A 12,461-nucleotide genomic window follows, 5' to 3' on the forward strand; every position below is an offset into this window, starting at 1 on the left:
CAGGTCCTCCAGAAGCACAAGTTCAGGCTCTAGTCAGACTTCGTTGCTCAAAGTCATAGACTTGAACTTATCTGTCAACGTTCCTGCAGAAGCAGCTGCTGCCAGTTCACCACCATCCAGCAGAACTAGCAACTCTGACAGTTAAAATCACAACTCTTAAATCTTTTGAAGGCCACAATGAAGGCTTCTAAATTGTTTAAGCTGAAACTTAATTCATGCAGGTCTGCTGGCAATTAGACCACTATAACTTTAAAATTAAACTTATTTTAAAGTAAGCAATATATTATTTACTATAATGGATGTTTTGTATAAGTTAACCTTTAAATATCTTTCTGATTCTGCTGTTGAAGGACAAAAGACCTGTGCAACCCTTTAGAAACCAGTAATTAACATTCTCAATGAAAATAGCTTTAACATAACTAACGTTAATTTTAGTTAACTGGTATCTCACAATTACTGCAGTCTGCACAACTCAGAACTCCAGGTAGTCAGCTGACTGCATTATGCCTATTCTGTGCTTGCAAAAGCTGCAGCAGGGGCAATAAATCTGTAAAGAAGGATCAAGCTTAATATTAATTACAAAGATGTCACATATTTCTGTAACTGTCTTTCTTACCTTAACAGCAGTATGGAACATTTGCAACAACCTAGACAGTAGTATTTGTGCATTGTTTCCAGGTCTTGATTTCTAAACAGTCATCTCAGATCTTACCATAATCAAAAGATGATGATGGTACTATAGTGTATCAAACAGCCTAGCGACATTAACAAAAACCAAGACACAAAATTAAGAAAATTTATTGATCAAATGAGTTATATATGTTGATGGCATATGAATTTCATTTCGTTTTCCACCTTCAATAGCTGGAAGTTAAAGCCTGAAGCAATAGTCAGTTGTATCCCAGGGGAAGAAAAACAAAAAACAAATTCCTGCTGTTAAAGTGTGTATTTGATGGAAGTTCCACAGCCACAGTCCAAGAGAATCAAGAGAATCAATTTCATTCCATCACACAAAGCATATTGCACAGGAACATCTTGAGAGGATAAGAAAATTTGATTTTAAATAATAATCAATATTTTACGTATCACTGCATCTCTTTCCACCATACAAATCTTTACCTTAAGAACTCTTTGACGTTCTGCAAAGCAAGAAATTCTGCTAATCATTTTTCATGTGTGTGTTCCCTTAAAAGAAGCCCAGATAAAAATTCGTAACTAATCCAACAGAAAGCATTTTCTTATGTACTTTGCTGTTTCTTCTGCTTACTTCCTTTTTCCCGCTCAAATTCAGCAATTTGATTGAATATGTTAACTAAGTTCTGGGGCAGGTTTCTTTTAGTGCCACTTTCTGTTTGCCCTGTATCATTTAAAGTAGATTCCCTATCTGGTTCCTTTGTTTTATTAGTCTCCTCATAACTTCTTTCCCTGTTCTTACGATCACTTTCATTTTTATGCTGAGTTAACTCATGCCTATCGCTGTCATAACGTTTATCACCTTCGTGTAAAGGAGTGCTGGAGTATGATCTGTACTTTCCCATTGACTTGCCAGAATAGTCAGACCCTGCTGGCGATGTGTAATACCTGTCCTGACCCCAGCCATGCTTTTTATAGTGTTCTCTTCTCCCTTCTGCATCCCATTCTGATCTCCTGAAGTAATGCATCCTGTTTTTATCATCTGACTTATAACATGAACCTGAATATCCCCTTCTACTGGAGAAAAACCTGTCTGTTTTATGGTATCTTTCGGTTTTGCTAGTACTTGCCTGAGTTTTGGAACTACAAGAATCTCTTGAATCTTCAGACCTACCTCCAAAAGTGTCTTCATCATCACCTGAAGTCCTCGACAGAGAACAGTGTCTGTCTTTCTCTCTTACCTCTGTTTTTGGACACACTAAGCTGTCCTGCCTTTCCAGCAGTTTTTCCATTTCAAAATTTTGGTTAAGGAAGGAGGCGGAGGTATCAGCTGGAGGTGAATACCACTCCTCTTTCCTAATCTGATCTTTATAATGTGAGGAAGCTCTGGAAGAGCGTTTTTTGGAGCTACGGGATGACTCTGATCTATTCCGATGCTTTTTCTTGTGTTTCTTGTGATCAGAGGAAGAGGAGGAAGAAATTGATGCATCTGATGAAGAATCAGTTGAGGATGAAGAAGAAGATGAAGAGGAGGAGGAGGAGGCTGATCTTTTCCTTTTCTTCTTCAACCTAAAAATATAATCAACCTGTGAGGTAATCTTCAGCATTAGGCAAAGATTTTTATCTAGAAAACAAATCTGCACTCCCCATAGTCTGGCTGAGGTTGGACTGTAAGGCATGAACAGAAACTGGGCCTAACTTAGCAAGACACTTTAAAATGTCATTTCTTTACCAAAAGAATTAAGATTAAATCCACTGAACAATGTAACAGGAAGAGTGTCCTGTTCAATACAGCATTGTGCTTCACAAATACTTTACAAAGTCTTACAAAGTATTTGTAAACACTTATTCAATAAAAGGCTGCATAACTAACAAATGTTACCATTAGACAGTTCATTTGAAAATAGACCATGTACAGTATATCTGCACTTGCTGCCCTTCTCTTTTTAAAATCATAAGGCCTATTCAATGGTTAATGTTGAAATAATAACAGTTAGAATGCAGACAATGACTTAGAAAATTTAGTAGACTGCTCATGTCAAAGCTTATTTTTCATCAGCCCACATTAAAGCATGTGGCTGGGACACAACCATGGAGCTGTGTTGCTTTATGCATTGTGATTTTTCTCCATTTAGCTCGTGCTTTAGCTGTCAGGAGCTCCAGGATTTACACTGGGCCCCTTAACAGTTTGTTACTTACTGGTTTAGGATGCTTTCTCTAATAGAAAAAAAGAGCTCACATTCTGGCTTAATATGCTCAAGAATCAGTACTGAATATAACAAGGTTACCTTTTTTCTTCTTTTAAAAGCTTACGCAATTTTTCTGCACTTGTTTCTACTTGCTTTTCTTTCTCTCTCTCTTCTTTTGCAGCTTGTTTCTCCCTCATTTCCAAAGATTTCTTTTTTGAACCCAAACATCATAAAAAAAAATTCATTAAAAGTGTTAACACAGGTATTTTTCCCCATGTCCCCAACGCCATTCAAATATATAGTTACAGCACAGATGTTTTACCAGGATTCCCAGATCGACAATTAATAAGAAGTTTGGCATTGGCCATTGTTATGATCAGGTTTTTGTTTATGACCATATCGCAGTTTTTTATCCATTGGGAATGTGTTTGACCAACCATTGCAGTGGACCCGTGATCCAGCACACCACGACACGCACAGTCCAAAGGGTATAGAGAGCAAATGCAAGAAAAACACAGTGTTAGCAACGTGGAGAAAGAGAGCAGGAAAATTAAAAAAAGAAAAAAAAAAGAAAAAAAAAAAAGATTTGAGGGGGAATATTGTTATTGCAGTTTACACATAAAGTATGGCAGAGCCCATTGTAAAATGTGTTCAAGTTGGCCATGTTTGCATACAAACCATTTTGTAACAATTTCACAGACCAGTTTGATGCATAGTTTACGTAAGAAATCATGTTCCAAGGGTTTGTTGGTGATGAGCAGCACCAGATGTCAGATACAGCAACAACGGTCCAATTCAGAAGAAAATGCATTGAAGAAAAACACATAATCAGTATTACAGGAAAACACACTTGGGTGTTGTTTCAGCCATTCTAACACAACAGTGACAGCATCAGACTTGCATATTCAAATGCACATAAATGCAAGATTGTGATTATCAGATGAATAAGACAAGCCTATTAAAATCTAGTAAGGATCAGACTTCTGCGATCGACACCCCTAAGGAACAGCTCTATTCAGAAACAGAAGCAAGTCTGGTGATTTTCCAAACTTAGCAGTAGTCATAACAGCTACAATAAAGGAAAACCTTAATAGAAGATAAGGCTATGCAAACCAAAGAAACATAGCCAGCATTATGTTTAGCTGCTGCATCAGTGACCATAATACCAGAAAAATGCTGAAAAAAAATGAAGTATTTCCTACTTGCTACAAATATTCTTCATTTTAACCAAGGTTTTAAGATCTTTCTACTGCAGCCAAACATAGATAGTGCTCAAATACCATACAACAGTTTATCTATAATGCAGTTCAGTTTCATTAAAAAGCTTGTCATAGCTCCTCTTTCCCCTTCTCTCAAAGCAACCTGTCAGCATTATGGCTTCACCGACTGAAGAAGTGTCAACTAAGGCCACTTGCCTTAGTCTCTTTACTTCATAATATGCAAAGCATAGAACACACCAAGCCTGCCCCTCAGTGCTATATCTTACTCTGATCCTCTCTGGAAGACAATACAAGTAAAGAAGATAAACAAAAGGAAAATGGGGAAGAAAAAAAAAAAAAAACAAAAAAACAACAGATTAGCAAAAAGATTAACCAGGGCTCACCTGGGAAACATGCTGTGTCAAGGGAAGGGAGGAAAAAGATACGAGAAAAGAAAGCTAAGATTTTCAAAATTATCTGCCCATCCTCCCAGCCCACTCTTTTCCTTTAAATCACCTACAGATTTGCCCTCTTGCCATCTTCCTGTGCTTTGGCTGGTTTTACCTAAGGTTAATGGTTTTATCCTCTTTTCCCATCTCCACTATTTGGCATTTTTTTACTGCTCTGTTCAGAACAGTGGAGTCATCAAGAGGTACCTTTCTGCTGGTAGGTACAGCCATAATGCTCACTATAAAAGATTTACTACGGAGAAGGGAAGCAGAGAGCAAGACAAAGCATCAATGTCAAGCTTCTCTGTTCAGGAGATTTAAAATGATTTTTATTTTACTTATTATGATGATTTATTATATTGCTACTTATAATATTTATTGTAATTATATGAAGAGAAAGTAAAGAATCACCTGTATACGCTTACGGACTTTTGTTAAGGCCTCTTCTGCTTCTTGAAAAGTCTCATCCAAACTTAAGGCTTTTTTATAGTAACTCTCAGCATTTATTAGTTTGTCTTCCTCTTCCAACCTAACATTTAAATTACAAAGCATATACAGTTAAGCCACAAGGATTTGACAGGTTTTTTTTTGTTTGTTTTTGTTTTTTTACTTTCTTGGACAGCCTTTCTTATCTGCACTGTAGCTTTGCTGCCACTTCCCTCCATCCCTTCCTACCACCTATCATCTTATCCCATGTCAGTACAAAAATAAAACAGTATTTGACATGTTTTTTTTATCTCCTCATGTCCTGGTCATCATTAGAAATAATACTCTGTATAATTTCAATTCCAGTTTCAAAAATAACATGTCTCTTCTCAATGCAGATGCTAAGAAACCTATTCCCAAGTACTCCAAAGTTAATTCTTCTGTTGCAGAGGCTAACAAAATTTCACAGAAGTGACAAAACATGACTTTGTTACAAATACTTTCTTATCAGACATATTTGAGAGTATATATTCCTATACACATAAGAGTAGTCAACATTCCTATACATATGGGAATATCTTCAGCCATTTCACAGCACTTTAAATAAGCTTGGTACCCTGCCTATGGAAAGATATCAAGAATTAAATCTTAACTATTTTGCAAAAGTTACAACTGGGACAGAGCACAAAATGTAAACCCACAGGCAGATGTATTTCCAACATATAAATACCCAGGAAGGTCAGGTGGCAATCTGTGCCCTAACTAGGGCCATATTAAAAAATACTGTAAGAAAAATGTTTCACAGCCAAACAGAAATATAATGCTAACAACACTTACTGCTCGCCTCTCTCCACAAGTGTCTGACAAAGGTATTTCCTTGCATTCCTATGTGTAGGACAGTTTTCTAGAGCAATTTCAAAATCACTTATGGCTTTGTTCAGACTTCCTTTAGTTGCGTACCTACAGCAACACAAAAGTTGCACAGGTTTTAATGATGATTTTCTTTCACAAAGTAGGAAATCCAATGAAACAAGCAGACTTACAGAGCTCCACGAGCTACCAAAGCTTCAACATTCTGTGGATCTATTTCCAAAGCCTTGTTGTACTCATTCATGGCTTCCACATGGCGCCCATCCTTAAAACAATCAACCCCTGCCTTCACACTAGAGAAAAGTATTTATAAAAACATTATTATGGTAAGGCTACAAATTTTCTACTGCCAATAATTCAGGAATTAGTGTTTCACACAAGAGTTAACTTATTAGAAGGTAAATTACCTGAATTAAATTTCAGAACTTTCTTTAGACACTATTATTTGTAATTTAAGATAAGATTTACCATTGTAAATAATCTTTCATGTGTTTAATTGAAGCTGCCACACACTACTGTTTTAAGAAAAATTGTTTTGCTAGCATAGAATTCAGAAATAGTAAGGACTCATCCCCATTTTCCCCCCCTCACACCTAGTAAATTCAAAAGAAGTATTTCAACAAAAAATTGAAGTGTGTGCTGTGGAAAAACTGGTTCAATGGGTGTTTTCCTTCAGGAAATAAAGCTGTAGCCTAACCTAATCTTACAATAACCTCTGAACAGAAAACAGTGTACTGCATACCAATTCAGGGCCCAAGATTCAGACTGCTTTTTTCTCAACGCAGGGGCAAAATCTTCTTCATCAATATTTTTCCTTTAAAAATAACAAAAATATAAAGTTAAAGTTGCTTTTTAACTCTGTAACATTAAAATTATAATACGTAATGCATTTGAAATAAGCTAAAGTACTACTTTTACAATGCATTACTTCCCTCCCTCAGTCTGGACTGTTATTTTTCCTGAATCCACTTTCTTTCCTGAACTGTTCTAACACTGCAGCATGGCTACAGCACATTTAAAAAAATGTATGTTTCGTATTCACATCTACCTTGGGGTGTATGATATCAATACATACATACACACGTGTTAAGTTTATTTTACTTATTAACAAACATCATAAACATCATGCATTGCAATCCAAAGACATTAACGAGATTGAAATAATAACCCCCTAAAGCCTTGGCATCAAAAGTATGGGGACATGTCTCATTCAAACAAACAGAATTTTAAATACTAATTTCTTACTCCAGAGGAGTTTGCCTTTAAAATATTAAAGGATACAGAAGCTGCAGTCATGGAAACTGAAATAAGAATGGTTGAAGTATCAGTGTCTATGACTTCCACTCAAGTCTGTGTTGGGATTAGAATAACAAAGCTACAGGATAGGAACAATGTAAAAATCACTTACATTTGTAGACTTCTCATCAAAGATGGCGGATTTGACTCACTTATTCCTAGTTTTTCTGTTAAATATTCAATTAATGATGGATTTGCAAATCCCGGGGAACGATGCAACACCTCCTCAAATGTCTCTCCTGTTTTTGCAACTTCCAAGCTTCGCCTTAAAAAAGCACCAGTGTACATAAAACAGCACAGATGGACACTATACTAAATATTATGTTCAGAAGATGCATGCCCATACTGACACTTAGTACTGTTTATAAGCCACTTATTTCTACAGGCATAAGTTTTCCTACTGTCTAGCTACATTGAAAGTGGCAGAGACAGCTACGAGCTTCCCCACCAAAGAAAATTTTAAGGAGTTTAATATTTCAGTCCCAGAGTCATGATAACAACAAAAACAGTAAAAAGTAATGCAGTTTTACAATGGCAGATACCTTAAGTTCTGCATTTAGCAAACGTAACTTCATTTGCTTTTTGCTTTTCTTACATTCTGGGGTAGACCGAGAAAAATCAATTACAGCTGATAAATCTAGAAAAATGTATGTTACAGAAAAGACCAACAAAAAGACTGTAGTTGCCAAATTAAATTGGAAACAATCCTAACAAGTTTAAAGGATGGTCTATCAAAGATACTCTTCAGACAAGCTGAATATCTTTACTTAGAAAGCCTGGACAGCATATTCTTACCTATAATGTAAGGGCAAGTCCTCAGAGGCGATTACTCCTAGTTTTGTACTAGAAAGATTGGGTGGAAGAGCTGAGCTGTAGAGTGATAATGTGATCTTCTCGTGGTATCGATCCACATCCTTAACAGCCGCTACAGAAACAATTCAAGTTATTATAAAGTCCCAAAAGTGAAACAGATTCTTAATTACACTCGCAGCTACTTGCCTCGAATCATATCTCCAGCTTGATAATAAGATAAAGGATCTCCATGGTTGGTTTGTGAAGGCACATCTCTCAGTGGACAAAGAGCCTACAATACAGGAAAGCAGGAATAACATAAAAAAGAGGTTTAATTATAGAGCTAAACTGGCTGCATTACAGAATTTTCCATGTTATTGCCATCGACTCACAATTTCATCTGCTCAATCTTTCAACACATATACGTATAAAGTAAGAATACTCCATGTGCACATGAACTTTTTTAAAAATGTAAACTCTTATCTCCCTGAAGTAAAACATGTGCTAACAATATCAAAGCCAGTACAGACACTTACATAAAAGCATTTGAACAAAACTAGGTTTCTTTACTCCACAAAATTAAGATGGAGGAATATAAGTTTAATCTTCCTGCACATGAAAATCATCATAATTAAATGCATGGCTTGGCTCAAATTACAATTTATGAATTCATAAACAATGAACTTTTCCACTCTCAAGTAACACATTTTGAGCACAGAGCATAATGAAAGCGCTTGCTGACTCAGGAAAGCATCATAAAATCATGACTTGTCCACAAATTCAATTACCACTCTCTGTCCCAAAGCTCAGTTTCACCTTTACTCGAACCACTGCATTATGAGATACAACGCACACCTGTAAAACAATCACAGTCAAATCTTACACTGATTTGTAAGTCATCAATCTGCCGTATGAAACCACTTCCCAAACACATCAACACCATGAAAAAGCCAAATTCACGAATGGAAGTAATCCTCCCAATCACGATGTCTCCACGTTCGATGTCTCGAAAAAATAACTCTCTCCTGATTTCCCCAGGAACCTCCATGAACTGCTCCAGGGGAGGCATCACAGCATAATACTCTGCAACACAGGAGACATTCACAGTTCTAAAATGACCAGATTACAGCCTGAAAGCACAAAAGACTTCAAAACAGCTGAATGCTTTAAAACCTGATTCATCTGTAGTAGCAAAAGTTTATGCACAGACTAGAAAATGTAAAAGCAAAAAATTTTAACTGGGGTTTTAAACATACCGGGAGCACTGTGGGCAGTTTGGAGCACCACAATACAAGAAGGGCATAAATCTATTAGAGAGAGTTCAAGGAAGGACTACAGAGAGGAGGAAAGGCCTAGAGGACAAGACGAATAAAGAATGACTGAGGTGCCTTGGGTTTTTCAGCCCAGAGCAAAAGAAAGGCCTCAATGCAGCCCACAGCTCCTGAAAGGGAGTGAAGGGGCAGTGCTGAGCTCTGCTCTCTGGTGACAGCAACAGAACGCGAGGGAACAGCAAGCAGCTGTGTGAGGAGAGGGGGGGGCGGGGTGGAATTAGGCAAAGATTCCTCTCCGGAGGGCGGTGGGCACAGAACAGACTGCCAGGGCAGGGGGCACAGCCCCGAGCTGCTGGAGTTCAGCAAGTGTTTCGACAACGCCCGCAGACCTCAGGTTCGGGTGGTGCTGCGTGGTGCCAGGAACTGGCCCTCACCTTCGTTTTCTTCAATGTTGTCGGCAATAGGACCATTGGGTTTCCACGACTGAGCAAAGAGCAGGTCGGCCTTTTTGGCGATGAAGCGCTGTATCTCGGTGTCGAGCTCCGCATCTTCCTCGGCCCTGAGGGAGGAGAACGAGCTGAGAACGGCCCCGCGCCCTTGCAGGCTCTCCAGGCTCTCCCGCCGCCCCCAACCGCCCGTGTGATCCCTCACCAGGCGGACGGCGAGCGGGGTGCCCCGCGGGGCGGCTCGAAGACGGTCCCCGGGGGCGGCAGCAGCCCGCGGAAGTCGGGGTTGTCATGCTGCTCGGAGCGGAGCAAGGCGAGAAGCGAGGGGCCGTGGTACCCCAGCACCTGGCGCAGCAGCTCCCGCTCCATACCGCCGCCTCCGCCAGGAACGGAAGCGGAAGGGAGAGCGCAGGGCAACGCGCATGGGTAGTGCCGGGTAGGAAAGGCCGGGGCGAAGAGCGGGACGGGACGGAAGCAGCGCCTCCTAGCGGGCGGGAGGACTCCGGGGGCCGCTCTTAGCGAAGCGGAGCGGCGGGCCGGAGGCCCTGCGTGGGGTGCCCCGGCAGCAGGACAGAAAACAGAAACAAACGTGTCAAAAAGGCAGGGGCTTCGTGCGCTCCGGCCGAGCCGGCAGCGCTCAGGGAGCGGCGGCAGCAGCGCAGGACCGCCAGGGGCCGCTGCCGGGCCGGGCTCGGGGGGCTGCATGGGAACAGCGGCTGCACGTGGGCTGCAGCCTGAGCGGGGCTGCCCTCGGGGCGGGGCTGAGCTATTCTGTCCTGGAGGAGTCAATCTGTGCTGCTTAGCAAATACAAAGAGCGAGCAATAAAAACTGTGGCACAAACTTGGCTTGTAAGCGTCTCTGCTGTGCGGTATGCAGACACACATAGGTGTAAATACTTCAGTGTGGTGCACGACTAGAGCTGAACCCCCGGTCGTTAGGGACTTTTCCTACAGACCTTTTCTTCTGTGAGCAGAAATCAACTGCAGTTTAGGAAATTGAGCAATTCAAACTCTGCCAACCCACAGACTGTATCTGGTTACCCCTCAACGTGAGAGTTAATTTCATATTTAAACAGAGCATTTTGTCTCCATGCTACCACTCGATTGCACAGGGACATCTCCCTCAGACACAGCGTGGCAACAAAACAACAGCGCAGCCCAGTGACATAATTAGCTATACTAGATTTTACCTGGGCCCAACAAATTCTTAAATTACCTTAATCGGATGTGCAAAACACATACGGTATCATACCACCTTCGGAAATAGCTCTGCAATAGCAGGCTAAAGGAGCATGAACTCATCATTTTCTTTCCTCGTTTTCAGATTATAGGAGTGAAATCCAGAGCAAAGCGTGGCTACCAAGAACCTTCTGTGCACAGTTCCGTCACACTCAGGACGCACACAAGCTCGTGCTGTCCTTTCTTGTCATGGGCTATTGCCTGGATATTTGCTGTGCTATTAAAAATCTCTGTATGTTCTTAGAGATGGGTCTTTTTCCCTCCACATTTTGCTTGTTTTTCTTCAGTTAGCTGATAGAAAATGCTTGGGATAGAAGGATACAGCAGCCATCACATTTCTGTTAGGTGAACAGTAAATGGGACAGTATAGAACAAATGTGGGTATGTACACAGTGTCAGAGACCCCAGGGCCCAGGGCTGGGGCATGCAATCCTCAGTTCTGCTGACTTCTAGAACTGCCTGAATAAGTAGTGCTTCCTCCCCTTCTGAACAAAGGCAGAGTTGTGCAGGACATTCCCTGCTCCCGCAGGAGCAAGTTATGGACATGACAGAGCAGCATTCCAGGCACTCTGAAACCAGCCTTGGCCAAATGAGTTAGATGTAAATTTTCTGACAGCTTAGCTCACTGCATGGTAAAAGGCTGCTTCTAAGATCATGTAGCCTGCAGCTCTCTCAACACAAAGCTTATACTTTCACACCAGGCTATCTTTGAACCTAGGGTCCAGCTTACAGTGAACAACCCAAAACCTGATCAGCATGAAAGAATTTTAAAGCGGATATGTGAAACACTAAGCAGATTTTCATCAAACTCCAGTAAGCACAGCTTGAATGCAACAAGGTCAAGCTGCTTTTTCCGTGTTCCCAGGTATATCAGTGGTAAAGCTTACAAGAAAATTGCAGAGAAGAAAGGATTTTGTGTCAAGAACCACATTTTATCACTGACAGAAAGATCTCCCAAGATCATGCTTTTCAAAGTGTTATTTTCTGCAAAGTTTGAGCAGATTTGAGGTAAATTTTAGCCTTCTCCAAATGGGAGTGAGATGTTCAACTAAATTTTTTCTTTCGACTAAGGAAGATGAAATTATTGGTATTGATGAGAACTAACATAAAGAGCTATGCTCCCAGATGTTTTCTTGGAGTTGTTTTTGGGAGGCTCTGCCTGAAGTAGTCCTGCTGCCCAAACTTTCTGATCATTTATGAGGCAGCAAAGGGTTTGCTCAAAGCTGATGTGGTAGCCGAGATACTATTTTAGTTCAAGAATGGGGGAGGGATGTTCAGTGCAAAATAATTGCTAGCCAGCTAGCAGCTCTCCTTTGTGAAAAACATGATGTCTGCAGACAGAACCATCAAATTATGATGGAGGCGGTGTGAAAACAACACCACACTGAGTGGCTGTGGAACCCAGGCTGTGCACATTCAAGCATTTCCCTTTTTAATATGTTCATCCTAAGTCCAACTTTGGCACGATCTGTGAGAGAGAGTAAGGTTTCAGTGAAGACTCATGGAGGTATCCTGGGCACCTGGCTGTGGTGTCCTGGTCTTTGCACATCTCAGATGTGGAATTGTGCAGACAAAGAATACTTGGTCGCATGTAGCAATTATGCAGAGATGGACTGTGGAAACTGCCCAGGCTCTGAATGAGCAATTAGGC

At 40.5% G+C, this 12,461-nt stretch overlaps 2 protein-coding genes across 4 annotated transcripts in view; one reads left to right on the forward strand and one right to left on the reverse strand.

The window, feature by feature from the left end:
* Window positions 1-5,200, forward strand: part of CCDC39 (coiled-coil domain 39 molecular ruler complex subunit) — a 21,556-nt gene extending 16,356 nt beyond the window's left edge. For both annotated transcript variants that reach the window (XM_010716917.3, XM_085233028.1), the window contains one exon: window positions 4-5,200. In XM_010716917.3, coding sequence (XP_010715219.2) covers window positions 4-145 — 142 coding nt within the window. In that variant the 3' untranslated portion in view covers window positions 146-5,200. The remainder of the gene's footprint in view (window positions 1-3) is intronic.
* On the reverse strand, window positions 783-9,996 carry TTC14 (tetratricopeptide repeat domain 14). 2 transcript variants are annotated; one of them, XR_014885500.1, is made up of 13 exons: window positions 9,777-9,996; window positions 9,560-9,684; window positions 8,738-8,937; window positions 8,062-8,146; window positions 7,858-7,987; window positions 7,175-7,327; window positions 6,509-6,580; window positions 5,940-6,059; window positions 5,734-5,856; window positions 4,882-4,999; window positions 2,922-3,031; window positions 1,120-2,202; window positions 783-1,034 (listed from the first exon to the last, which is right to left on the reverse strand). XR_014885500.1 is itself a non-coding variant. In XM_010716867.3 (12 exons), the coding sequence occupies exons 1-12, from the start codon at window positions 9,938-9,940 to the stop codon at window positions 1,239-1,241; spliced, it is 2,364 nt and encodes a 787-aa protein (XP_010715169.1). In that variant the 5' UTR covers window positions 9,941-9,996; the 3' UTR covers window positions 783-1,238. The 2 variants fall into 2 exon arrangements, 1 of the variants encoding a protein (XP_010715169.1); XM_010716867.3 differs by having other exon boundaries at window positions 783-2,202.
* Between the last annotated feature and the right edge of the window lie 2,465 nt (window positions 9,997-12,461).

This window comes from Meleagris gallopavo, chromosome 11 (genome assembly GCF_905368555.1).
Source record: "Meleagris gallopavo chromosome 11, MGAL_WU_HG_1.1, whole genome shotgun sequence".
Lineage (NCBI taxonomy): Eukaryota > Metazoa > Chordata > Aves > Galliformes > Phasianidae > Meleagris > Meleagris gallopavo.

What these genes read in the sequence shown, in the direction of transcription:
- TTC14 (XM_010716867.3), bottom strand. Translation starts at nt 9,940, where the DNA reads ATGGAGCGGGAGCTGCTGCGCCAGGTGCTGGGGTACCACGGCCCCTCG. An exon ending in CCCCGCTCGCCGTCCGCCTG is followed by an intron (nt 9,685 to 9,776) that starts GTGAGGGATCAC and finishes CTCCTCCCTCAG; the next exon opens with GGCCGAGGAAGATGCGGAGC. An exon ending in AGCTGGAGATATGATTCGAG is followed by an intron (nt 7,988 to 8,061) that starts GCAAGTAGCTGC and finishes TTGTTTCTGTAG; the next exon opens with CGGCTGTTAAGGATGTGGAT.